This window comes from Amblyomma maculatum, chromosome 2 (genome assembly GCF_055883805.1).
Source record: "Amblyomma maculatum isolate TAMU_Amacu chromosome 2, ASM5588380v1, whole genome shotgun sequence".
Taxonomy (NCBI): Eukaryota; Metazoa; Arthropoda; class Arachnida; order Ixodida; family Ixodidae; genus Amblyomma; species Amblyomma maculatum.
In genome coordinates, this window is record NC_139345.1 from 169,558,567 (window position 1) to 169,584,383 (window position 25,817).

The 25,817-nt window shown below is 46.8% G+C and overlaps 1 protein-coding gene across 1 annotated transcript; it reads right to left on the reverse strand.

The window, feature by feature from the left end:
* Positions 1-9,459: 9,459 nt before the first annotated feature.
* Positions 9,460-16,413, reverse strand: LOC146200410 (uncharacterized). Its single transcript, XM_084592352.1, has 3 exons — positions 16,294-16,413; positions 10,940-11,086; positions 9,460-10,047 (listed from the first exon to the last, which is right to left on the reverse strand). Exons 1-3 carry the CDS (start codon positions 16,411-16,413, stop codon positions 9,460-9,462), a joined length of 855 nt encoding a protein of 284 aa, XP_084448478.1.
* Positions 16,414-25,817: the final 9,404 nt, after the last annotated feature.

The window sequence follows — 25,817 nt, forward strand, 5'->3', positions numbered from 1 at the left end:
TATCGATTTCGGCCTCCTCGACAATCTCTAGACGAAGCTGGGAACAAGTCTGAGGATCACTAAGGTGCTTATAATAGCGAAGGCTTTTCAAAGAAAAAAGAATATGCGAATAAATTATTTTGCTAAAGAAAGAAAGAAAGCTCTCAGTGACCACCGTCCACGGCATGGATGCAAGAGTGCAGCCGACACCACGAATAGCAGAGGACATGGGAATGACATTTCATTGTAACGTCAGCGGCCAATGGTTAGCAGACCAGGAAGCTCCTTTCGATAAAAATAACAAAAATTACTTTAAAACTACATACTGCACCGAATGAGCTCAAATTTCGAGGATTTATAATTTAACAAGCATAGAGTGAAAGGCAATAATCAGTTTATGCTCAAAGTTTAGCTGTCATGACCCTTTGATTTTACTGCTGTGCGTAAAAGCGGCCGTGAACACTCAGATGCTGATTGTGTTTCGGGTTTGCCACTTAAAACGATTGATGACAACACAGAAAACTTCGACGAATATACTTGGCTTCATTTTCACGAGCCTTCTCCGATCTTCGAGTTTTCCGAAATGAGCAACGAAAAGACTAGACATTAACCTCTTTGTTTCATGCGGCCAAAGATTCTACAAAGAACACTTTTTGCATTCGCGAACGATCGCTTTACAAGAAGTATTTCTCCTCTGGGGAGCATGCATGCTTCTTGTCGTGCCGGAAAGCTTACACATCATAGTTCCTGAAATAATGCACGACGATGCGCGTCTGGGCACTCAGCACCGATTTTACTAGCCGAAGATGCGTTCAAATATCCAGCGCTATGTAGCCAGCTGTGTGCAGCCAGCGATTTAAGCTGCCGACTTCAAGCGCGCCAGGAAAACTGCGGCCACTCACACTTCCAACAACCCCGTTCGAGCAAGTTGGCATTGGCCTTCTTGGACCTTCCCACGGTCCTCTAAAGGAAACGAATGGATTCTTGTGTGCGTAGATTATTTAGCCCACTTTTGTGAGACAGCCGCGATAATATCGGCTACTGCGTCTGAAGTATCTAACTTCCTACTTCGATTCGTCATTCTTCGTCACGGTCTTCCTGCAGTTCTCATTAGTAATCGTGGAGCCAATTCACAGCGGACGTTGTCGAAGAACTTCGCCTCAGCGCCTGCAGTTTTCGCCACTCGACGCCATATCACCCCAAACGAATGGTTTGGTAGGACGCACTCACCACCATGCTAACTGACTATGTACGTCGCTGCAGATCATTAGTACTGGAATGGCGTCGTCCCGTTCATTACTCATGCATACAACATAGCGCAGCATGAGGCAACTGGCTACAGCCCCTTCTACCTGCTCTATGCTCACTCGCCTCGCTGTGGCCTCGACACCATACTGCCATTTTTCATTCATGATGACGCTTCTCCGGCTATCATACTCTTCAGAGCTGAAGAACTTTTCCAGCTTGCCCGAGTTCGAATTTTATCTTCACAAGACCGCTCTAAGAGCCGCTACGATGCCTGACACGAACAAATCTTATGTTCCTGGCGACATTGTGTGGTTGTGGGCACCTCTACGTAATCGTGGTCTTTGTCAGAAACTGCTGTCACACTTTATTCGACTGTTTGTTGTGTTAGAGCGCATAAGCGACCTGAATTACGCTACCACACACCTAACAGCAAATGGTCGACCGTCACGCCAGTCTCAGATGGTGCATGTAGGCCGCCTCAAGCGATTTCACCCCAGAGGTTATATTTAACTCACCCGACGGCTTCGTCTGCGAGGAGGGAAGTGTCACGCGCCTTCGCAGTGACATCGACGGAAGAACAGACGGGCTAATCGGTGTATCAAAAAGAAGAGCAAAAGCAGAAGGACGTTTTTACGCTTCGCCGCAGTCCTGCTTCGACAGATTCATGTAAATAAACCCCCAGTGCGCACTAAGCACGTAACGATATGAAGGCTCTATCTTTAAAAAAGAATGCCAGTTGTCAGGTCTAGTTTTTTTTTTTTTTACCTCGTACACCACATAAGAGGTCTTTCTTCCCTATTCGAAAGACAGTGCAGTGACGTTCACTCGCGCCAAGAGTAAAGAGTTCTAAAAAGAAAAAATGAACCGCAGAAAACGCCCACTAAATTTCAAGAGAACGTTCGAGCCTGCTCGCCTATTCTGAATTATTATACCTGGAAAAGAATAGGGATGAATGTTCATCCCGAATGTTTTGGAGCCGATGTTGAAAGCTGCGAATGAGTAGCTAGTGAGCTAATGTTGCGTCTGAATCATGCAGTGTTTAATCAGTTTCTTTTGTAGCAAACATAGCTCGAGTCTGCGTTTTTGAGCAGTGCAAGTGTTTGTCGAAGACGCTACTGAGGTGGTGGCAAGTGAGAAGGTTAAAGCTTTGTAAACACTTTTTAAACTTCACTAAGAAGTTTGGGCTTAAACTGAACATTAAAACGACAAAGATCATGGCGTCTTGCCCTATCAAGTCCTGGAGCATCAAGGGACAACAAGTGAAAGCTGTGACAGACTTTCTCTTCTTGGGCTCCAAGATTACCCCGGAAGGAGACTGCAGCCATGAAAGTAGGAGACGCCTGCTTTTCGGAAAAAGAGCCATGGCTAGTCTTGACCGCCTAGTAAAGAGCAGAGACATTACACTGCCAACCAAGATCCGTATAACTCGTGCTCTAGTCTTTCCAGTTGTGGTGTATGGATGCGAGAGTTGGACTGTGAAGAAGGCTCCGCCGAAGAATTGACGCATTTGAATTGTGGTGCTGGCAGAGACTCTTGTGAGAGGTCCTTGGACGGCCAGAAGATCAAATCAGTCGATATTGTCTACCATAAACCCTAACTGCTCATTGGAGGGTCAAATTCTAAAGTTAAAGCTCAGCTACTTTGGTCATCTGATGAGTAGAGAGGAGTCGCTGGAGAAAGATTTGATGTTGGGAAAGGTTGAGGGTCACCGGAGAAGGGGTAAGCAGCGAACGCGATGGTTGGATGGCATCCTCGAGGCGCTGCAGATGAAGTTATGTGATGTTAGGAAGATAAAGGGAGACAAGAAAGCGTGGCGTGGTATGGTCCATAGGGTCACGAAGAGTCGGACTCGACTGAGCGACTGAACTGAACTGAAGCCATGTATAAGATAACGCGAACCTGTCAGGTCGCTTGACCGATCTCGAGTTTGAGGTAACATTGTCGCTATATAGCTTAACCATGCTACCATCTGTGGTGTACCACCACTTGAATTTTGACTTTACCTCTCCCCTTTGATGGCAGATGGAGCACGACGTGTTCACGAGGGCGCGACGTCCTCGACTTCATAGTCTTGGCAAATAAATCGCTCAAAAACTAAAACCATGTCTGCTTATGTCTAAACGAAAGCCTAACCAAAGCAATGTAACCAAAACAACACTTTTGCTTCCACTAACTAGGTTTAGCAGGTTCAAACATCAGCCATTTTTTAATGCGACAGCAATACTACGTCAGGTCTAACCGCTCGTCGCTGTGGGCCGTGTCCGTGCCCACGGCCCTCGAGACGGCGCTGCGCCCAACTGAAGAAGTAGAACAAGAAGAGGAAGAATAAGAAGAAGGAGAAGGAGGAGGATGAGAGGATAAGAAGAACGCTCGGTTGCCGGCAGGTATTGCTTTCGCTTCATATTCAGTTTAGTAGCGTTGAACAATTATAATTTTTTTTGTGTAACTTAGCGCAACCTTTTTCAGCCAGCACCTGAAGTGCTTCGAATACTTCACATTTGTGCCATGTTTTGTGCAGTGTTTCTTACTTTTGCTTCGATGCAAACCTCTGCAGTAGAGTAACTCCGTTGCTAGATGGGCAGTTTCACATGACAAGGTCTAGTGACGCTATGACCTCGCAGAACACTATTTTAAATTCCGTAAGTCTGTTTCAGAGTCTGAACCGTCTCTTGTAAAAGTATTTGTCGTACCCTTTTTGACGCCGCCGAAAGAGCGGCGGTGTCAAGGTGAGCTGGGGAGCCGAAAACCCCTGGTTTGCTTCGCACTCGGAAGGGATAACTGACAAACAGACCACGAACACAAACAGCAACCGAGAACAACCTAGACAAGAGGACGCGGAGAAAACAGCGCTGATACGCGAATTACAACTATCGCGCGCTAGGCAGAGCGAGCTAGAGCGCCAAATAGCAGAGCTCACGAAGGCAGTACGAGACCTTAAGTCGAACAGCCCTCCGCAGCCACAAACATTACAAACCCAAGCCCCGTCGCAAACAGGCAATGAGGATCTCACTAAATTTAAGGCAGAAATACAGCAAATGATGCAGCAAATGATACAGCAGATGATGCAGCAACTGCAACTACAATTCACAGAACTCAGGAGTAGCATCCGCGAGCAGAAATTCACCGAGAACATTAGAGAAAAGGCCTACCACCGCCCTGCGCTGGCAGCCCTCGGCAACCCGCCCACAGACAACACTGAAGCGTAAATATGGCCAACAAAACTTTAGGCAAGCAAGAAACCTTAGACATATGGCAATGGAACTGCAGAGGCTACCGCAAGAAGCAGGGCCTACTCCAACGACACATCCATACACAACAAAAACACCACCCAACATCATAGCGCTTCAAGAGACGGGTACTACGCCAACACTCATAGGATATACGTGTTACGAGACTCAATTAGAGAAAGGAAGAACGGCAACCCTAGTCAGTAAGGCGCTCATCGTCATAAACCACGCAAGGATAACCGACACCGATGTAGAACACGTGATAGTAGAAATTATACCAAAGAAGAAAAGAAAGAGGGGCGGCATATTCATTGTGAACGCATGCAGCCCTCCAAAACAGAGGAAAGCAAAATTCCGCGAACTTTTCCATGGCGCACGGAAACTCACAAAAAACAACACGCTAATCATACTAGGAGACTTCAATGCCATGGACAAAAGCTGGGGATACCAAACAGCTAACCCAAAAGGTAAAGCACAAGCACAGGCAGCAGAAACACTGACTGCAACCTCCTCACAGACTCAGACACTCCAACCAGAATCGGAAACAGCGTCAGTACCGACACCTGCCCCGACCTCACATTCATACGGGGAGCGGAACAGGCAGTATGGGAGAACCTGTTAGAGAATCTGGGCAGTGACCACTACATACTCAAAACGCAAGTAACCTCAGACAGATTAAAGCGCCAGCTGGGATCGCAAAAAATCACGGATTGGAACGCTTTTCGAGATGCATGCGACGGGAATCTCGCCGAGAACGGGATCCAATCGATAGAAGAGTGGGGAAACATGCTCAAGGAAAAACAGCGCAAGTACACCAAAGAAATCGCGCGAACGACGCAGACACCCGAGGTAGACGCCTGGTTGCTCAAGCTGTGGGAAGCTAGACGCGGGTTCACTAAGAGATGGAAGAAACAAAAGCACAACAGAAAACTAAAACTTAAGATCGCAGAAGTCACAGCGAAGGCAGAGGAGTACGCGGCGCAATTGGCAAGGCAAAATTGGCAACAATTCAGCGACTCCCTCAACGGAACTTTGAGCACAGCGAGGACGTGGCATATCCTCAAGTCTCTCATAGATCCAACCAAGACCAAGGCAGAAAACAACAAGGCCATCTACCGGTTAATCCACCAGTTAGAGGGACCAGACTCAGAACTCCTGGAGAAAGTACGCGTTAAGTGCTTCGGGGACACAAACCCAGCGGCTTACGCAGAGCACTACCGGGGAAGAGAAAACGGTACCCTGGACAGGCCTATCACGCAAGAAGAGGTCTACGCAGCGATTCGAAACACAACCAGAAACACGGCCGCAGATGCGGACAAGATCAATAACGCACTCATCCGCAACCTCAGTGATGACCGAGTCGCTGAATTAACCGACTTTCTCAACAAACACTGGGAAGCGGAGCCCGTCCATACCACAGTATGGACGCCGGCACACGCGGGAGTAACAGCGAACCAAGAGGCGGAAAGGATAGCTCGAGGGTACACTTATTACCGAGCATTCAACGTAGGCGACCTCGAGGAGAACGAACCTGTACCCCAAGATTATTCGGCGATACTAAACCATTACAAGGGCTGCAGAAAGCGGTACCCACCACCACACAACTCCCTTAGCAGAGAGGACTCAGTCGCGTGGAGGCAGATACAAACGGGCTCGTACCCGAACCTACACGTACTCAGCAAAATGCATCCCACACAGTACACTGACAAATGCCCTTGGTGCCAAGAACCACCCACGCTGTACCACATAACGTGGGCACGCCAGAGGATAAGCGTGGTACCCGTTATAAGAAACCTGAGTGCGGAGCAATGGGAGAGAGTGCTCTCCAGCGATCGCCGAGTCGACCAAGAAGGTCTGATTCGGTGAGCTCAACTGGCAGCAGCATCCAGCGGAGCCCTGTACTAAGGGCAACCGACCTTTGTCTTAGAAGATGGACGAAGCCATCTGAAAACCGCAGAAGACAAGCCAATCTAGAGCTAAATAAATTTTTTCACTCACTCACTCACTCACTCACCCTCGTGCCCTCTGGCAACTGGCAGCACACGTTTTTGTCGTGTGCGACCAGAAGTAGACTGAAAATTGCAGGAGTTGCTTTGCGTACGGATGATCTAGTTAATGAAAGAAAAGTGCACTTATAACATATCAGGGGCATCCGAGCAGCCACAATCTTGAATATACGGCGTGTATAACTAGTTTCAGCGTTGTTTTCCTCGTTCTAGACAGAGCGCTCGTGCAGAGCGCCAAAGAATATCGATCACTAATTGAGCCAAGTAGCGACATGAAGCACGCCGACAGTTTTTATCTTGCACGGAATATAGCGGTTTAGTTTGCCATAGCGACCTGTAGAAAACGCATAAGTCGGGTACATCCACGTCAGAAAAAAAGCAGATGAAAAAGAAAAAGAAAGCTACTAAGATAGGCCATCACGCTGTGTACTCGATGGGCCAGGTTCATTCTCCAATTATTGCAGGTTGCAATTTTTTTTAAGTGTCACAAAAAAAAAAAAATGTTACAGAGATAACACAAGTTTGTAAAACAGGTAGAATTTGGTGTTTATTACTTTACGTTTGGTTACATTGTTGTGGGGATTTTACAAATTATGGACTACAAGTCAGATACTGTAATTCGGTCTCTTTTAGGAAATAATATTTGTCGTTGGCAAAAAATGGGACAATTTTAGTTGCAGCTAAGTAACATGCATAGAGTTGCTGGTTCCAATTCAGTGTGTTTAACTTTGTTCATTTTGTTGAACTACAAAATATGGGCCGGACATTCCTTGACAAAGGCCAGACCCCGGTCGATACGTTTTTTATTTCTCCCACGTGCGGCACACAATTCTTCGGTACACAGGCAAGAAAGCGCGAAATTGTTGGCATAATCACTTCACAATGATCTCTATGTCACTTTCGTGCATACCCTACGTGGCCTAGAACCACTCCTGATCCCGAGAAAGCGGGCCACAACCTGGCTCTAGCGGCCGCTTTTAGTAGCCGGCGAAAAGCAGGGTGCTTCGTGCCCTGTGTGATGTCAGGACGGCTGAAAAATCCAAGATGCGAGAAAAGTTTTGGAGGCCTCCATTTCGGCGTTTCTTTCTGATTACCTAAGTCCTTTTGGAACGTTAAACAATGTAAACCAACCAATTGTTTCATATCTGCTTACAGCCTTTGTTCCCGTAAACATCTCCAAGACGACTGTCTAAATGAAACATCATTGCTTTTTAGCATTCTTCGTTTTCTTTTTTAACTATTCGCAAGTGCATTGCTAGTTTTGTAGGTTGACGACGACGACTAACTTTTATGGTCCAAGGACCGTTTAGCCCCAGAGACCATTGCTGAATTGTTTAGTAGGTACGAGTAGTGTCAGTCGCCAAGTGTCTTACATCAGGGAAGTCGACCACAAAATGACGGAAAGCTTGTGTCTAAGGAAAACCGCGAGGTGCTGGCAGCACTGTGCGATCGAACCACGCAGTTTCTCGCAAACATGCGGCTGCTCAAACCGCCAGACAGCGTCCGTGGGGTATTGATATTATTTCGTCAACAGTTCAGTTCAGGCGTTCAGTCGTGTCCGACTCTTCGTGACCCTATGGACCATGTCACGCCACGCTTTCCGGTCTCTCACTATCTTCTTAACATCACATAGCTTCATCTGCAATGCCTCGAGAATGCCATCTAACCATCGCGTTCGCTGCCTACCCCTTCTCCGGCGACCCTCAACCTTTCCCAACATCAAATCTTTCTCCAGCGACTCCTCTCTTCTCATCAGATGACCAAACTCCAATGATTTCGTCAACATCAGACACCAAATGCTATTTAAGGATTGACTGTGGACGGCAGTTAATTAGTCTTGTGAAATTTTAAGGGCAGAATGAATTGTCTTCAGTTATTAATATCAACCTGGGAAACTTAGACTTATGATCGTAAAGTGTAAATGAAGTCTTTATTAGGTATATGTGCTGTAATCCGGAATTCAACTCGAATATTTGGGTGCAAATTATTACACTTTGTGCGCTCTTAGTCTATAGTTGAAAACTGAGAATTACAATAATTCCTTAGGTTGCTGTGGTTTACGTTTTCTATTTGCCTAAATTCATTTAATCATAGCCTCTACATCATACAGGAGCACTATAAGAGCTGAAAATTACCTCATTCCTAATTTGTTAATTTTTCTGCAAGGGATATGTAAAAAGGTAAATATTTTTCTTAGTTACATTTTCTGCTCACTTCTTTAAGTTATCGTCATTTCGTTGCGTAAACGTGAATGTAGCATAAATATATATGTATTTTTCGGATATCTTGAAATGAATTATCAGCGTAATTCATAGCATCCAGTGTATGCTATGTTGCGAGAAAGGTTTACAGATATCACTAGGTCACCATAGGTATATGAAATGCGATTTTGAAAGAGAAACCGGAAAATTTAAAAAAAACATGAACACGTAGCTTCATATTCGTGCTGGGATGGCGTTATGCTCACCTTTTTTGATACAAGGCGCCTTGGTCTTGTACCTGTTCTGGTGTCCTATTGGGAAGTATATTCGAATATGTTTGCGAGCAACGCGGATAAACCTTAAAACTAAGTGTCCAGACTACACAGGCTTCTTTGCCACTTCTAGTGATATTTAAGAAATCTACAAAAGTTACAGTTTAGAATTTGCAAAGCACATATAAAAAAATAAATAAATGCAATACTGTGAAAAGAGGATGCTTCTGAATGCATCTGAGCGAAATACACGCTGAATATCAATACTCCTTTATTTGACGTTTTTTTTTTTTCAACATTATAAGTGAGCAAACACGTCATAGTGAGTTCTTTCGTCCTGTTCATGAAGCAGAAAACATGAAATCTGTCTTGCTTGGATTTAATGCTGACTGGGTATTGAGAGAATGCAGTATAGTTCAGTGCTACAAAATAATAAATAAAAATGCTGCGCAACAAATGAGCCTGCTCAGCGCCGATCATCTGCTTATACGAGCAATGTTCTCTTTCAATCGTGCGAAAGCATTTGCTACCGGCGGCGATACCCGTATTGACCGGCAGGCCGTGCAGTCGCAGCACCATAGCCACCCGGCGCGTATCGGCCGGCAGCGTAGCCAGCGGAAGCTTGGCCGTATGGAGCGTATCCTCCGTACGCATATCCGCCAAGGGCTGGGGCACTGGAAGTGGGGCCGTAGGTACCGTAGCCACCGTAGCCATAGACGCCAAAGTTGCCACCGTATTGGCCGTATCCTTGTCTACCGTATCCATTGTAGGCACTGCCGTAGTTGGGTGCAGCAACCCTTGCACCGTAGGCGAATGGGGCGACTCCGGCCGTTGAGCCTGCTGTACCGTAGCCAGGGGTCGGCGGGACAACCGGTGCGGCGTTGAAGATGACGTCGGCGCTAGCCCCAGGCGCGGTGCCCGGCTCGTTGATGTCCACTGTGGCACGGAATCCGTTTGCGTCCGCTATGTAGTTGACCCGGCGGTAGAGGCCGTACGCGTCCCGGTAGCCGTACGAGCCGGTTTTAGCACTGCTGGCGTCTCCCTGCTCGCTGTGGAACTGGCGGTTGCCGTACTCGTCCACGTTGTCGTAGCCGAAGCTGTACGGCTGAGGTGGCTGTATGGAAGGAGCCCGTACTGGTTAGTGATCTATGCGAGTATCAATGTGAACTAGCTCTCACGAGAGAATGTCACACGGGGAAAAACAAAGTGTGCTTAAGTGTGCGTAACTGAGAAAATGCAAACGCAGCATAAAATGTGACCCTTGGAAAATGACGCACAGCTTTGCTAACTTTAAAGAGAACACGTGACTCAAGAAGAGAAGCGAGTAGCTGGCAACCAGGACGAGGGCGACAAAGAGGTCGATGTCGGTGTCTTCATCTACCGTTTGATTATTGATTACATAAGATGGCTTTGATGGACGCGCGGAATAAAATACAGCAGTAGCTTACTCGCTATTGGCAGAAACACCTACGTCTGAACAAGATATGAAACTGCGCTATAAAATCACAAGTCCGATTAGCTGGAAATGTCAACTTGTTGAATCATAGGGAGAGTTAGGCAAGTAGCCTGGATATTCAATAAATAAAGGATTGCCAGCGTACCAAGTGAGAACTAAGATACTCATCAAATAATCAAAAACTTATTACGCAAATTAATATGCCTCACTGTGGTGTGACTGATAGCATCTCTTGTTGTTTGGGAAGCAATTAAAATATTTTTACTTACGTTGGACTAGTGTTCTGACCATTGGGCCATGTCGTGTTGAGTGAGTAACAACTAATCATTTTAGGTAATTTGTTTTGATATAATATGGGCTGCAGCAAGCGTTTCCGCGCAGCATTTATTTGCACTCTGATAAATGTAAGTAAAAGCGACACGAAACTGCAATTCGAATACTGATAGCAAGAAATCACACTGAGGTCGTATTTGATGTTTTGAAGTTCTTCCCTAGAATTGCGGTGTTAAAGACATGAGCCTAAAATATGCGCCATCTCCGTTCTACGTACCGATGCGTAATCTGTGTATCCCCTGTAAGGACTGCCTGCTGCAGGCGTGATGTAACCGCCATAGCCAGGTCCCTGGTAGGCGTTTGCAGCCTGGTGATGGTGTAGGGCGTAGGCGCCAGCCGCAATGCATGAGACCAAGAGTTTTACCTGCGGAAAACAATAGACTGTTGATATACCAGTACTCAAGCAAGAATGCACGTTTATTGCTCGTGCATCATTTTGCAAGATGAAGCAAAATCGTCAACAAAAAATACTAGGGGGACACTTAACAAACTGTCTTCTCCCTGGTCGCCTTGTTGCTCTATGGATCACCAGTTACCCCTAAGCTCCGCATATAAGGGCATGATGCGATAGCGTAGGCTACCAGCCCACATATAAAGCCCCGCTTTAATCAAGCCGTATGAACGTGCCATGCGTATCGTACCTGACTCTGCATCAAAGTACACTGGAAGGTTTAATGTTATTCCACCTCCGCACCTCAAATGAGCGACAGCTCCTCCGATCGTTCTGGTATTACGCGGTATCGTTAAGGCGCACAAACCATAAAAAAAAAAAAAAAAAAAAAAATATCAGTGCCCGGCAGAGCCAGCTGCCAGCTACCCACCTGCCAGCGCAATGCCTCTGATTGTTCGCTCACAACGACGCCGACGCCGAATTTTTAGAGTAACGGGGCCTTCAACGTGATGCGTTAAAAATAACGGAAAGCAAAATCATTAAATCATTAGACAGAAACGAATGAAGATTGCTTTTTAAAAAAAGTTGATTGATATTTTTTTCACTGCTTTGTGGCCCTAGGTTGTCTGAAAGGGTGGTGCACTTCTTCAGTGGATTGACTTCAGTGCCGAATTTGCAGCTCGATCATCTAAGAAGCCAGACAATTGTGCTTGTACGTGACGCTTTTCCGTAGTTTCGAGTTGGCTTACTTGCGTACAGTAGAGAACTCTGCGTGGAAACAGTAACAGAGCAGAAACAGTAAATGGCGCTAAGCAAGCAGACGACATTGGTAACGAGGCGATACCGTCTGCAGAACTCCAAGTCTGCAGGAGGGTTTTACGTAGGGATCGAAGGAATAGCTAGGATAAAATGAGCATCACTTCCTTGGGAGGCAAGCTTCCACCTGTAGTTAATTTTCTTTCGCCTACTTTAACCCTTATTCGTTAGTCAGCTTTAGCTGAGGCTTGCTTCTCAAGAACGATGACGCTTTTGGGTCAAAGCTTGATTTTTAAAATGAAATTTGGCACATTTTCATCGCTTATTTTCGGTTAAAAGCAAAAGAATCAGTCCCTAGCTTGTTAGAGTCCATATTATGCTGATAAATCACATTACCGGCAGGCGCGATTATGGCGAGTGCATGACAGCCTTACCTGGGCGAACATTTTGTCTTTCTGAAAATCCTGTAGTAAGTGTCGCACTTGATGCAAAAAAAATTTGCTGTATGATCCGGGCGATGAAGCTGAGCTAGGCGTTCTTCGCTGGTGTCAGGCATCCTTTGCCGGTCGCTTTTATATCCCGACGACCAGCAACACTTGCTCTGCTGTTGCAATGGCGAGGAAGAAAATAAAAATAAAAAGAGCGCAACTTTTTTTTGTTTCTCGCGTTTTTCTTTTTTTTTTTTTCCTTGACATGGTGTGGAATCGGGGAAGGGGCAGAAAGAAGGTGGTAGGGAAGGGGCCTTTTGCGACAGGCTGGCTGCTCGCCTGAGTAGCTCACAGCCACGAAATAATTTCACGCATTTCCCAACACGGCAATGTTGTTTGCGAGCACGCATTGTTTTTGTTTTCAGAATTATGTTTTTCGTTCGAAGGAGACGGTAGTGTTGTGCCCGCTAGCGTTATTATAACAATTGCTGAAAAAAAAAGGGGGGGGGGTAATGGCGAACTTTTATTTACTGCTCTCTGTGGTTGCAATTTAAAGGGCAAAAACTGTTAATCGTAGAAAGAGGTGACTACGAAAAATTCTCGTGGTTTCTTCATTGCATGGTCCTAACAAGTGAAATCAACGCGCCAGTCACACATTCAGACAAAACTTTATATTTGCATACAGACAGTCCATTTCTGCTGCACTTACATATTTTCACCTATACCATGTGGTGGATGACACAGCGATACCTTTTGGAGCTGAAGGAAAGGAGAGGAAAAGGAAGGGGGTTGAGAATCAGATGAAACGAGTGGCCACGCTTGAAATAGCTAGAATGGCAAACAGCAGGCTTCGCATACTGATATAAGGCGGAACTCAAACAGAGCGACTGTAATGGCGGTACTAGTTACATGCCGTCAAATGTCAAATCTTGTTTTATTTTAAAATGGGTGTTTCGTGATAAGGCATATTTAATTGAAAAGTGCTGTCTCAGAAGACAGTAAGTGCAACTTTCGTTGAAGATAACTTTATTTGAAACGTCTTTTGATTTTCGAGGTTAATCATTGCGCCAGTCTCTTTGCTTGCGGAATGTCTCAGTGGTCCTTCGTTTTGATCCCAGAAAGAACCCTATTACAAGAAACGTTACCATCTCTTTCAAAGCGCTGAAAACGTTCTCCAGAGACGCGATCATGACTCGAAATTTCTGTGATCCGTTCTGCTCGCATCATCCTGCCGTCAGAGACATTGAATACTGGACCTCACAGAGAATCATTCAATCGCTGAACCACAATTTTTTAGTAACGTATGTCATAAATTAAGTTATGACTACCCACCCGCACCCTCCGCCGCGGCTGTAGTCCACTGTTAGGGCGCTCGACTGCTGGGACTGAGTACGCGGTTTAAATCGCACAGCGACGATGGCGTTTGAATGGAGGTGAGGCCTAGGGCTCTTGACGGCGCTCGTGCACAGTGCGACGTCAGAGCCCATTAAATAACCCTAGATAATCGAAATGTCCGCAGCTGTCTACAACCGCATCCCTAATAGCCGATTTCGCTTTGGAACGGCAAACCATATAAACTATACACAGAATCATTAAGGTATGACTGAGGTTACCATTGGCGCCTTGACAGCTGCAATAAGTTCCGGCTTCACAACCTGAAGCGCCGGACTCGGCCGGGAAGCATTCTTCAAGACATGTCACCCTAGCCAATGTAGCTTTTTCGCTCCGTTTTTACGCTTAGTGGTCTTGAGGTGATTTTAGTTTCTACGGTGGATATTAGTTTGCTTTACACTATCACTTTTCAAGGGTATAATGTCAAACTTGTCTATGTTGACAGTATGTCAAAAGTTGTGCGTACATTCATCTCTGTTACTGCAGCGAAGCCAGATTATGTGCACTTCTCCGCCATATAGCGCACAATTATTAAGTAGTAGAAACAAAATTACGTTCCCAGAAATTTAACAATTTGAGGTGTTTATTTTACTGTGCTATAAAATAATTCGCTATAAAACCTAACAATGAAGTCGAAGAGTTGTATCGAGCACTGATCGACGTCGTAGAGGCCCCGCATGGTGCGAACTGTGACAGATGTCTTGCCTAGATTGTGAAAAGAGTGCTTGGTTGATGAAGCTGGTCGCAGGCGTAATGTCCCTTCCACATAAATAGACACTTTTTATAGTGCATTTCGTCCTAGTAGTCTCGGTTAAAGATGTTTGTTGCCCTAAATGGTTGCCATAAATGATGTAGAGGCTTCGCCTTCATAGAAACGAGCCTATTTTCACTGCGCAGTTGTTGCCGGCCAAAAAGTGAGACTATGAGACAGATACTATGCGGCAGGTTGAAGGGGGTCCCTATATTAAGAATACTTAGGGCTATAGAAACCTACGAGCAGTCACTGTTTGCGGGAAGATAGCGAATAAACAGCGTTTGCTGAAAGCTCTGGCCTTTTTTCCTAGTCTCTTTTCTTGAACAGGAAGTAGGGAAGGGGGGGGGGGGGGGGAGGGATAAGGAGAATTCCGTGATCAAGCGCAAAAAGCGACGTATCAAGTTGGAGCTAAAAGAAACTGCTGATGAAATTTAAATATCCGAAAACTCTTTGCACAGTTTTATTTCAGTGTTCGGAATTAATACTAACAAACATTCGTACTTACTCCAACAGCAAGAAGCCCCAACGCTAGGCACAGTTGATACTGTTGTAAAGCTAGTTTATATCGTGAAAAATGCCAATAGTAGAGACCTCTTGCTGGGAATGCTGACTTTGCTTGCAGCAGCAGACCTCAAGAGTTTGCTCCCTTCGTCAAGAGAGAAGAAGGTAACATCTTGGCTTGCTACAACCAGAGCTCCGCTGTTTGCATTTTCGCGTGCTCTGCAGCTCTGGTTTTTAAAAATCCTCTGCAAAAAACGTGGCTTCGAAGTACACGCACTGTGCATGCCTATCGTAGGTAGTTTCATTTCGCGATGTTATGTATACATTCGCCTGTTCAATATGCGTCAAAATCATACTTCGTACTTTATCAATACCATTCATCTGCACAAAAATCTAAGTCCGACAGTAGCATATCGTCACTTGATGGTAACAATGCCGTTGGCAACAAATGAGGAGAATTGATCTTCACAGGAATCAACTCTTGATTGGAATGACTAGCGCCCAGAAAAGAACTAAGCAATCGGCGTCGGCGATAGCAACAATCGTGCTCAGCGGTCGTCGATCTACAAATGCGCGCTTCACGCGTCAGCCCTCGATTCCTCGACGGCGAGGAAAGATGGAGATAAAATTGTAAACGGTGACAAGCATACCCTTGAATATTGTAGAAACACACGCGCGTTGCTGCAATCTTTCGAAATACATCTCAAAGCATCTTCTGCAACAAAGGAAATGATAAAGCCGCGTCTTGCGACAAAGAGCATAAACTAAGAGCACATAATCGACGCGCGAGCGACAATCACGGTGATAAGGCCGTATGCCGGCAGCTGTCGAAAAAGAACATAGAAAGATCCAAAATATTTGTAGGATTACTCCCCCCTTAAAAGGGCATCGCCTCGACGCTTACACAACAAACACAGAAAACAAAATACGAGAAATTAGCATGACTAGCACCTTCAGCACGCGTAATATGGCTTTAGGGGCGCAACATGGCCGATTTCTGGATGCGCCGGGCGCCGCTGGAATGTGGTCGTGCCGTCGGGGATGACTTCATAGATAAGCGGACCGATGGGCTGAAGGACTTTGTATGGGCCGAAGTACCGCCGCAAGAGATTTTTGTCCCGTCCGCGACGGCGTATCGGCGCCCAAACCTAAGCTTTATTTCCTGGTTTGCACTCTGCGTCGCGTCGTCGCAAGTTGTATCGTCGGGCGTCAGTGCGTTGCAGGTCTTTAATGAGCAGCCAGACGAGCCGTCGCGCTTCGTCTACCCTGCTGCAGGTAGGCGGCGACGTCGAGGTTGTATTCTGTCACGTGCAGAAGTATCGCGCCTAGTGTTGTCGGGGGCTCCCTACCGTACACAAGGTTGAACGGGGTAACTCCGCCTCCTGGACGGCCGTGTTATACGCGAAGATCACGTAGGGCAGGATGGCGTCACAGGCCTTGTGCTCGTTGTCGACGTACATGGCGATCATGTCCACGATCGTTTTGTTGGTCTGGGGATGATACGCTGGTATAGTACGTCGGTGGCTTGCATGACTGCGGTTCAAAATGGCTTGCGTCAGCTCCGCCGTAAATGCTGTTCCCCTGTTTGTGATGAGTACTCCTGGGTCGACGCTTGACGCAAGAAAATTTGTTCGAAAGAACTTGGCGATTCGGCCGCGGTACCATTTGGCAGTGCTTTTGCTTCGGCGTAGCGGATGAGGTAGTAAGTGGCCACGATGATCTATTGTTACCTGCAGATGAATTCGAGAGGAGCTGAGTAGATCCATCCCAATTTGTTGAAAAGGTTTGGTCGGGGGTGGCATGGGGGGTGGGGGGGGGGGGTGGGGGTTCAGTATCCAAGCTGGTCGAATCGGGGGCCTCTTGCGTCGCTGGCACTCAAGGCACTTTTTCCCGCTTAAAGGGCAACGTCAGCAAGTAACTGCGGCCAGTAATGCCTCTCTTTGATCCGATGTGACGTTGTGCCCTGCTGTCGGTTCATCGTAGAACGCCTGCAAAATGTCCTTTTAGAGTGCTTTAGGCACGACAACGAGGTATGTGGTGTTACTTGGCGCCAAGTTCGTCTTCACGGGGAGGTCGTTGCGCAGCGTGAAGGATCACAACTGACGTCTGAACGCAGCAGAAGAAGGAGCGACCTTTCCTTCTAAGTAGTGCGCCAGGTCTTGCAACTCACGTTCCGAACGCTGCTGTTGAGCGAAGCTGCTGGCGCTTACCGGACCCAAAAAGGCGTCGTCGTCCTGTGGGGGCGCGTCCACAGGGGCTCTGGACAAGAAGTCTGCGTCGGAATGCTTGCGACCAGACTTGTAGACCACTGTGATGTCAAATTGTTGGAGCCGTAAGCTCCATCCAGCAGCAGGGGTCCTTCAAATTGGCGAGTCAGCAGCAGAGCTCATGGTGATCACTTACTACCTTGAATTGTCGACCGTATAGGTAGGGACGGAACTTTGAAGTGGCCCGGATGATCGTGGGGCTCTCCTTCTCGGTCGTCGAGTAATTGGCTTCGGCTTTTGAGATGGATCTGCTGGCTTAGGTGATTATTTTCTCTTGTCCGGTGCTCTTCTGAAGAAAAACGGCGCCTATAGGCCCACACTACTCGCGTCGGTGTGTACCTCAGTCTCAGCGTTCTCATCCAAGTGGCCTAGGACGGGAGGAGACTGTAGGCGGCGCTTAAGTTCCTCGAAGGCTTCCACTTACGGTGCTTATTCCCATTGAAATTGCACGTCTGCCTTTGTAAGCAGCATCAAAGGTTCAGCGAGGCGTGAAAAGTTCTTGAAAAATTGTCGGTAACACGCGCACAGTCCTAGGAAACGGTGTACCGGTTTCTTGTCACCAGCTACGAGGTGGCAGACAGTCTCGCCCATAAAGCACTATCAGGTACTTCCTAAAAAATGTCCCTCAATATAAAAACGACTCTTCCGAGAAACGGTACCCAACCATTTTAGTACCCTGTGGAGTGCGCTCCACACGACATGTGTAATTAAGGGACTGAAAAGACATCAAGCCAATCTACTACATCAAATTCGCACGGGCTCTGCTCGTAAGCCTGTCTGGACGCATAAGATGGGCAAGGCATCGTCTCCGTATGTTTTTTTAGGCGGTGTTTGCGGGGATATTGAAGATTATATTATGGGCTGTCCAGTGTACAATGCGGAAATGTGTGTGATGCTTGCTTCTTTCAAGAAGACAGGTGTCCTCCATGATGCACTGCAGGGCATTATCTACCTGAGTGGAAACCAGACATGCAGAAGGGAGTCTTCACGCCTTCTTTTACAATTTCTGTAGGACACTGATCTTGTCTCTATGTTCTGAATATGTGCGTAGATGGTGACCACTAGAGTAGTATATGTACTGTTATAAGTGACTGTGCGCATAGTGGGACGGATTTCACGGATATTAAGATTTCTTTTTTTAACACATAAGTGACGCTACGGTGGAGAAATCGCCGGCAGAATAAGCAAGGCTAATCCCACCTGTGGCATACAACAACCCAACTCAACTCAACCGGGCTGTGGAAACTGTGAGATCGCATCTGTTTTCTGTGGGTCGGGGTGAACTCCCTCCTTGCTGATGATATGACCCAGAGATAACATCTCTTCGTAGGTGAAGTGGCACTTCTCTGCTTTCAAAGTTAAACCTAACGACTTGATTGCGTCAAGCACTGTTCGATGTCTTCTCAGATGGTTTTCAAAGTTTGAAGAAAAGACAACAACGTCGTCTAAGTATACCAGATACATTTTCCATTTCAAGCCAGCCAGTACAGCCACCACTACTCGCTGGAACGTCGCTTAAGCCGAGCAGAGACCGAATGGCATTACCTTGAACTCGAAAAGGCCGTCTGGCGTGATGAATGCAGTCTTCTCGCGGTCTCGTTCTTCGACCTTAATTTTCCAGTACCCGTTCCTCTGGTCCATCAATGAGAAGTACTTGGCGTTACAGAGCCGATCCTGTGTGTGGTCGATGCGAGGAAACAGGTAGTCATTTTTCTTCGTCATGCTATTTAAGCCGCGGTAATAAACGCAGAAACGAAGTGTTCCATGGCATGTTCGATGGCTGGATGACGTCGTCACGAAACATTTCATCGAATTGCTCTCGGATGGCATGGAGTTCTCGAGGGCGATGCTCTATAGGGGCTTTAACGAAGAGGTCGGGCGTGTTCGTCAGTGATAATGCTGTGCTTTGCCAATGGAGTTCGTCACACCTTCGGCGCCGACAAAAAGCACTCGCTTTAGCTTTTAAGTAGACTGCGAATCCTGTCTGCAACGGGGTAATTCTGGATTGTTATCGAACGCCGGCAGATTTCCTCGGGAAAGTGCATCGTCCGCGGCTTATTCGGGTAGGGCGAATACATCTTGAGTGTCTGCTAGCGCGTCGAGAAAAGCGATCGTCGTGTCCTTGCTAAGGTATGGTATTCGGTGAAGTTTGTCATCAATACTTTAGCTTCTCCTCCCGGAACTTTGCAATGCCGAGAGAGCAACTGGGTGTTTCATTCGACGACGCCTTCGGCGGTTTCAGTTCTGCGCTACCCACCCAGACTCCGAGACTTGATCGGGGCAGCACGGTCAATCCTTCTTCCAGAACGTTCAGAGCGGCAGATTGCGACCAAGTTGTTGTAGTAGGTATGGCGTTGTCCATCCCAAATCGTGATGAGATTTGATCGAAGGCCAATGATCGCTTGGTGATCACTGAGAAAATTCTTATCAGGGATAATGTCTCGCGAGCAGTTCTGTAGGACCATGGATATAGTAGGGTAGGTACCGGTGCGGACAAAAGTAAGTGGAACACGCTTTTGCTTCTAAAATATTTCACGCGTTGCATATTTGGCATCGTTTGTGGGGTTCAACGTTTCAAAGCCACTCAGGCTATAAGAGACGCCGTAATGGAGGACTCCTCAAATTTCGACCACCTGGGGTTCTTTAACGTGCATTGACATCGCACAGCACACGGGCACCTTGCCTTTCGCTACCGTCGAAAAGCGGCCGCTTGGGCCGGTATTTGATCCCGCATCCTTGGGCACAGTAGTCGAGCGTCGTAACCAATGCGCCACCCCGGTGGGGCACGCGTTGCATAATTAAAACTGACAGCCGTGCTATGTACGAACCGGTAGTAGACGCAAGTGCCCTTTGACCTGGACAAATATTGTTTTCTTATTTTCGGTACAAAAGGCGTGATTGTTATGTTAACGCAAAAGCGTGCTCCGTTTACTTATGTCCGCACCTTTACGTCCATTTACTGTAATCCTTGCGGTACATCGTCCCGACGCCGTAATAATGTTACCACCAGTGGTGCGGATTAGTGGGCCATCCAATGTGGTCGTCACTTTCTTGAGATTGACCACGAACAGTCCACTGATGAGAGAATAGTCGGCTCCGGCGTCCACTAAGGCAGTAACCATGCGACCGTCGACAGCAACGGCGTGGTCACTCGTTCGTGTCCTCGTATTGCATGTTGGTTTCGGTGCTCTGTTTCGGCTCCGTCGTGTACTGAGGTCGCGACCGGGCACACAGTTGTTAGTTGGCTGGGCGGCGGTTTTAGCTCTGAGTCTGGTCGCGTCAGTCTTTGATGCAGTCATTCGTAGGGGCGGTGTAAATGTTGCAGCGTCGTCACTCGTCGTCGTTGGCGGAGGATCTCCGTTAGTTCGTCGTGTAGCAACCTCACCTCCAGAGGTTGCCGCGTTTAGTTTCTTCTACGGGGCCTAGGAGACCTTCTTTGGACTTAAGTGCGGCCCCGCGACGCAAATCGGGCGTTGTAGGGCGATGGCGAGCGGCATCGACGGCTTTTTGACTCCACCCCTCGTGGTGGTTCGCCAGGACGGGGTGGTGGAACGTCGTTAGCGAAACCGCGCAGGCCGATGCGTCTGTATGGGCCTTAGCGTAGAATGCGGCTGATCACACTGCTGTGGAAGCATTGTGGATGGTTGTTCGCAGTCGTCTAGGCGTCATACGTTCTAAAGGTTGAAGGTCGTTCGTAGGCTTGGCGGGCGGGGGTCAAGTGGGCGACGTTCAGGAGCAGTTTGTTCGCGTCGGAGCGGGCTTGGAGGGCCGCGTCGGAGTTCAGGACGGCGTAATGCAGCAGCATAGTTCATATCTGTTGCTTCTGGCCTTGGAGCTGCCATGGCCGCCGCTTGAAGCACTGGGCGTGCACCATGCTCGCTGGACTTCGTCAACAGGACGTCCGTGAGCGACGCAACCTGCGGCTGCGTTGGCGATGGGAGGAGTCGGCGAAGCTCTTCTCGAACGACCTCACGGATAATCTCACGGAGGTTATCCCCACTTGCAGCTGCGTTGTGTGTTGTGTTGTGTAGTGTCGGGTTTAATGGCGCATAAGCAACTAAGGCTATCATGCGCCAAACACGAGATGTATTGTGTTTATGTTAGGAATACGAACTACAGATATCAAGGACATTAATATCAAGGATATCAAGGAATTTAATTCAATTAAAAAATAGAACATTTAAAAAACAAACAAACAAAAAAGTACTTGTAGTTGCGGCGTCACAGTTGTTTCCAGATAACACTTGGGGAGTCGATTGTACTGTTGCGTCCGAGCTTCGAAGGTCCTTTCTGCTGAGGATGCTTCTCGTTCGAATTCGACCACGTTTAGGGCGGGTCTCCGACGAGGAAAGCGAAAAGTTATTATTTGATTCATCGCATCAATTCTCCTTAACGTCAGCCAGGACAGGCTTATTTAGGAGTTGAAATTTTGATTCAAGGAGGGCTTGGGCTCTTTCATTCCGAACGACCCTGTCACTCGATCTCACATCTCGCCAAATCTCGCTATAATTCTCCTGTTGACAAGGAGAATTATGAAGAGTTTTACACTATCCGGGGCGTGCCGTATTATTCATATACCCACGCCACGCCCCAGAGAGTGAAACGCTCTTCATAATTCCCCATATCTACAATGACAATGATAGCGAGATTCCGCGACTGGCAGATACTGCACCTTTTCTTGGGTATTATGGATATTACAGGGAGGTCATCGAGTGTTAGATCTTTTTCAGCGCGTTTCGTTCTAGAATATTTGCTAGTGTAAAGAGGAAAACGTTGTATCGCGATCTGTGTCATATCGTCTTCGCAGAACCTGGTACGCGGCCATATATAGTGGAGACCCTGGCACAGATGTAATAAAGTGAGTAAAAATAATGCCAGTTTCGCCAGGAGCTAAGGCCTCTTTTTAAAATTACATACCGGAACATTACCAGTAAAGAAGTTTTTGGAGGGAAGGGGTTTTTTTTTTTCACCGTGGGGACACATTCTTTATTCTGTAAGCAGCCGGAAACATTAGAACATGTTTTTTTTTTGCATTTTGGGAAGGGGTATATTCTTGGGATGTATTACAACGGACCATAAAGAAGAATTTTCCACTAGACAGGCACAGTATTCCATATTTAGGCATAGAGAATGAGGATGGGGGTTCCATTTGACGTAATTATGATTATGGGCCTCCATTGTGGCGCTCCAGAATGGCAGGCTATCATTGTGACAGGGATGCCATATCTGCTCGAATTTATTTCCGAGAGAGCATGGAGTGGTTTATTGCGATTCAAAAGGTGGCCGCAGAACCTTCGGAATGGCACTCAAGGGTAGAGCCTTTGTTGTCACTGCGAGAGTTTTAATGTGACGAGGCCAGTCTAACACAGGCTGATCATGACATTCATTCATGTACGTTGTCTCGTGTGTCTATTTTCTACATTTTGATCAGTTTCGTTTTGTATTATGTCGTGTGTCAAAGCCAGGCAATAAAGAAAAAAAATTCAGGGCGCAGTGGTAAAGCGCTGGGCTGGGGATCCAAAGAATGGAGGTTCGATTCCTCGGTGGGAGACATGGTTTATTAATTTAATTTTTAAGTATCAGAGCCGCCGCAAAAGCGTGACACTTTTGCTGAGGACAACGATGAGCAATTAATGGCTTTCGCCTTAAAAGAGGTGAAGAAATGGCGGCGGCGCGCCATCATGCGTCCCACCCGTTTAACTTCATCATCATCATCAGCCTGACTATACCCACTGCAGTGCGAAGGCCTCTCCCATATTTCTCCAATTAACCCGGTTCTGTGCTAGTTGTATCCACTTGACCCCTGCGAACTTCTTAATCTCATCCGCCCACCTACTTTCTACCGCCCCCTGCTACGTTTTTCGTCCCTTGGAATCCAGTTTGTTATCCTGAGCGACCATCGGTTATCCTCTCTTCGCGCTACATGTCCTGCCCATGTCCATTTCTTCTTCTTAATTTCCACTAGAATGTCGGTAACTTGAGTTATTTCTCTGACCCACTGTGCACGCTTCCTATCTCTTAATGTTACCCCTACCATTTTTCGTTCCATAGCCATCTGGGTTGTCCTCAACTTAAATAGAACTCTCTTGGTTAGCCTCTACGTTTCAGCCCCATAGGTAAGTATAGGCAAGATGGAACTGTTGTATACTTTCCTCTTGACCGATACCAGTAAGCTGCTAGTCATAATCTGCGAGTGCTTGCCAAATGCGCTCCATCCCAATCTAATTCTTCTTGTTATTTCCTTTTCATAGTCCGGATCTGCGGTTACTACCTGTCCTAAGTAGACATATTCGCCTAGTACTTCCAGTACTTCGCTACCTAATGTAAACTGCTGTTCCTTCCCGAGGCTGTTGAACATTACTTTAGTCTTCTGCATATTGATTTTCAAGCCTACCTTTCTACGTTTCCTGTCTAGGTCATTAATCATTATTTGCAGTTCATCCCCCGAGTTGCTTAGCAAGGCAATGTCATCAGCAAATCGCAGATTACTGAGGTATTCTCCATCTACCCTTATCCCTAACTGCTCCCATTCCAAGTCTCTGAATACTTCCTCTAAGCAAGCTCGGAATAGTACTGTTGAGATTGTGTCTCCTTGCCTAACACCTTTCTTTATGGGAATTTTGTTACTTTCTTTATGCAGAACTATGGTTGCTGTGCAGCCACTATATATATCTTCCAGCACTTTCACGTACGGCTCGTCTACCCCCTGATTTCGCAATGCCTGCATCACCGCCGAGGTTTCAACTGAGTCAAATGCTTTTTCGTAATCAATGAATGCTATGTAAAAGGGCTGGTTATATTCCGAGCATTTTTCTATCACCTGATTGATGGTATGGATATGATCGATAGTAGAGTACCGTTTCCGAAACCCTGCTTGATCCTTTGCTTGATTGCAGTCTAAGGTTGTCCTGATTCTATTAGCGATTACCTTTGTAAATACCTTATACGTAACAGACAGTAAGCTGATTGGTCTGTAATCTTTAAGGTCCTTAGAGTCCCCTTTCGTATGAATGAGGATATTGTTTGCATTCTTCCATGGTTCCGGTACCGTTGATGACACCAGGCACTCCGTATACAGGGTGGCCAGTTTTTCTAGCACGATATCTCACCCGTCCTTCTGCAAATCTGTAGTTATCTGATCCTCTCCAGCTGATTTCCCCCTTATCATAGTTTCTAATGCTTTCTTGACCTCGTCCTTCGTCACTGATGGAACGTCTGACTGTTTTCCCTACCGCCAATCTCATTACGGTCCTGGCTGCTTTGGCTACTGTAGAGATCTGTATAAAACTCCTCGGCTACATTGACTACCTTGTCCATATTCGTGATGACATTGCCCGTCTTGTCCCTTATCGCATGCGTCTGGTTTTTGCCTATGCCCAATTTCTTCTTTACCGCTTTAAGGCTCCCTACGTTCTTTACAGCATGCTCAATTTTCTCCATGTTATACTCCCTTATATCGGCCACCTTGCGCTTATTGATTAGCTTTGATATCTCGGCCAATTCGATCTGGTCTGTTGGATTGGAAGCTTTCATACTCTGGGGTTTCTTAATCCAATCTTTTCTCTCCATAGACAGCTTACCGGTATCCTCTCCAACTATCCTACCGCCTACTTTTACCGTGCACTCAGTAATGATGTCTCTGAAATTATTGTTCCTTCTTTCTAGGGTAATGTCGCCATCCTCGGTTAGAACTGAATACCTTTTATGTAACGAGATCCTGAACTCTTCTGCCCTCCCCCTCGCCGCTAATTCGTTGATGGGTTTCTTTCTTACTAATCTGTTGCGTTCCTTCTTCAGATTTAGGCTAATTCGGGACCTCACCATCCTGTGGTCACTGCATCGCACTTTCCCGATTACCTCTACATCTGGCATATGGCGGGGGTGAACACATTATGAAGTCGATTTCATTTTTAGTCTCCCCGTTAGGACTTTCTTCCTTTTGCTGAAGAAGGTATTCATGATTCGTAAGTTACTGTGATCTGCAATCTCAACTAGTAACCCCCCCTGCTATTCCCAGAACCAATGCCATAGTCAACTGCCTTGTCTCCTGCCTGCTTTTTCCCTACCTTGGCATTGAAGTCGTCCATTAGTACAGTATACTGCGTCTTTACTTTTCGCATTGCCTATTCTACATATTCGTAGAAGCTTTCAACTGCCTGGTCATCATAACTACATGTAGGTGCATAGGCCTGTACAACCTTCAGTTTATACCGTTTTTTAGGCCTAATTACGATGCCTGCCACCCTCTCATAATAATATAGAATTCATCTATATTACCCGCTCTATACTTATTGACAAGGAAACCTACTCCTAGTTGTCGCCTCTTTGGTAAACCTCGATAACACAGTACATGCCCATCCTTCAGTACAGTATATGCCTCATTTGGCCTCTTAACCTCACTCAGCCCTATGACATCCCATTTCATACCCTCTAGTTCCTCTAGCAGCACTGCTAAACTAGCTTCACTAGCTAGGGTTCTAGCAATAAACGTTGCCAGGGTGAGTTTCCAAGGGCGGCCTGTCCAGCGGAGCGATTCTTAGCACCCCCTGCTGTGTCACAGGTCTGACCGCCGCCGTGGTCAGTTCCGCAGCCGCTGGTGACTGAGG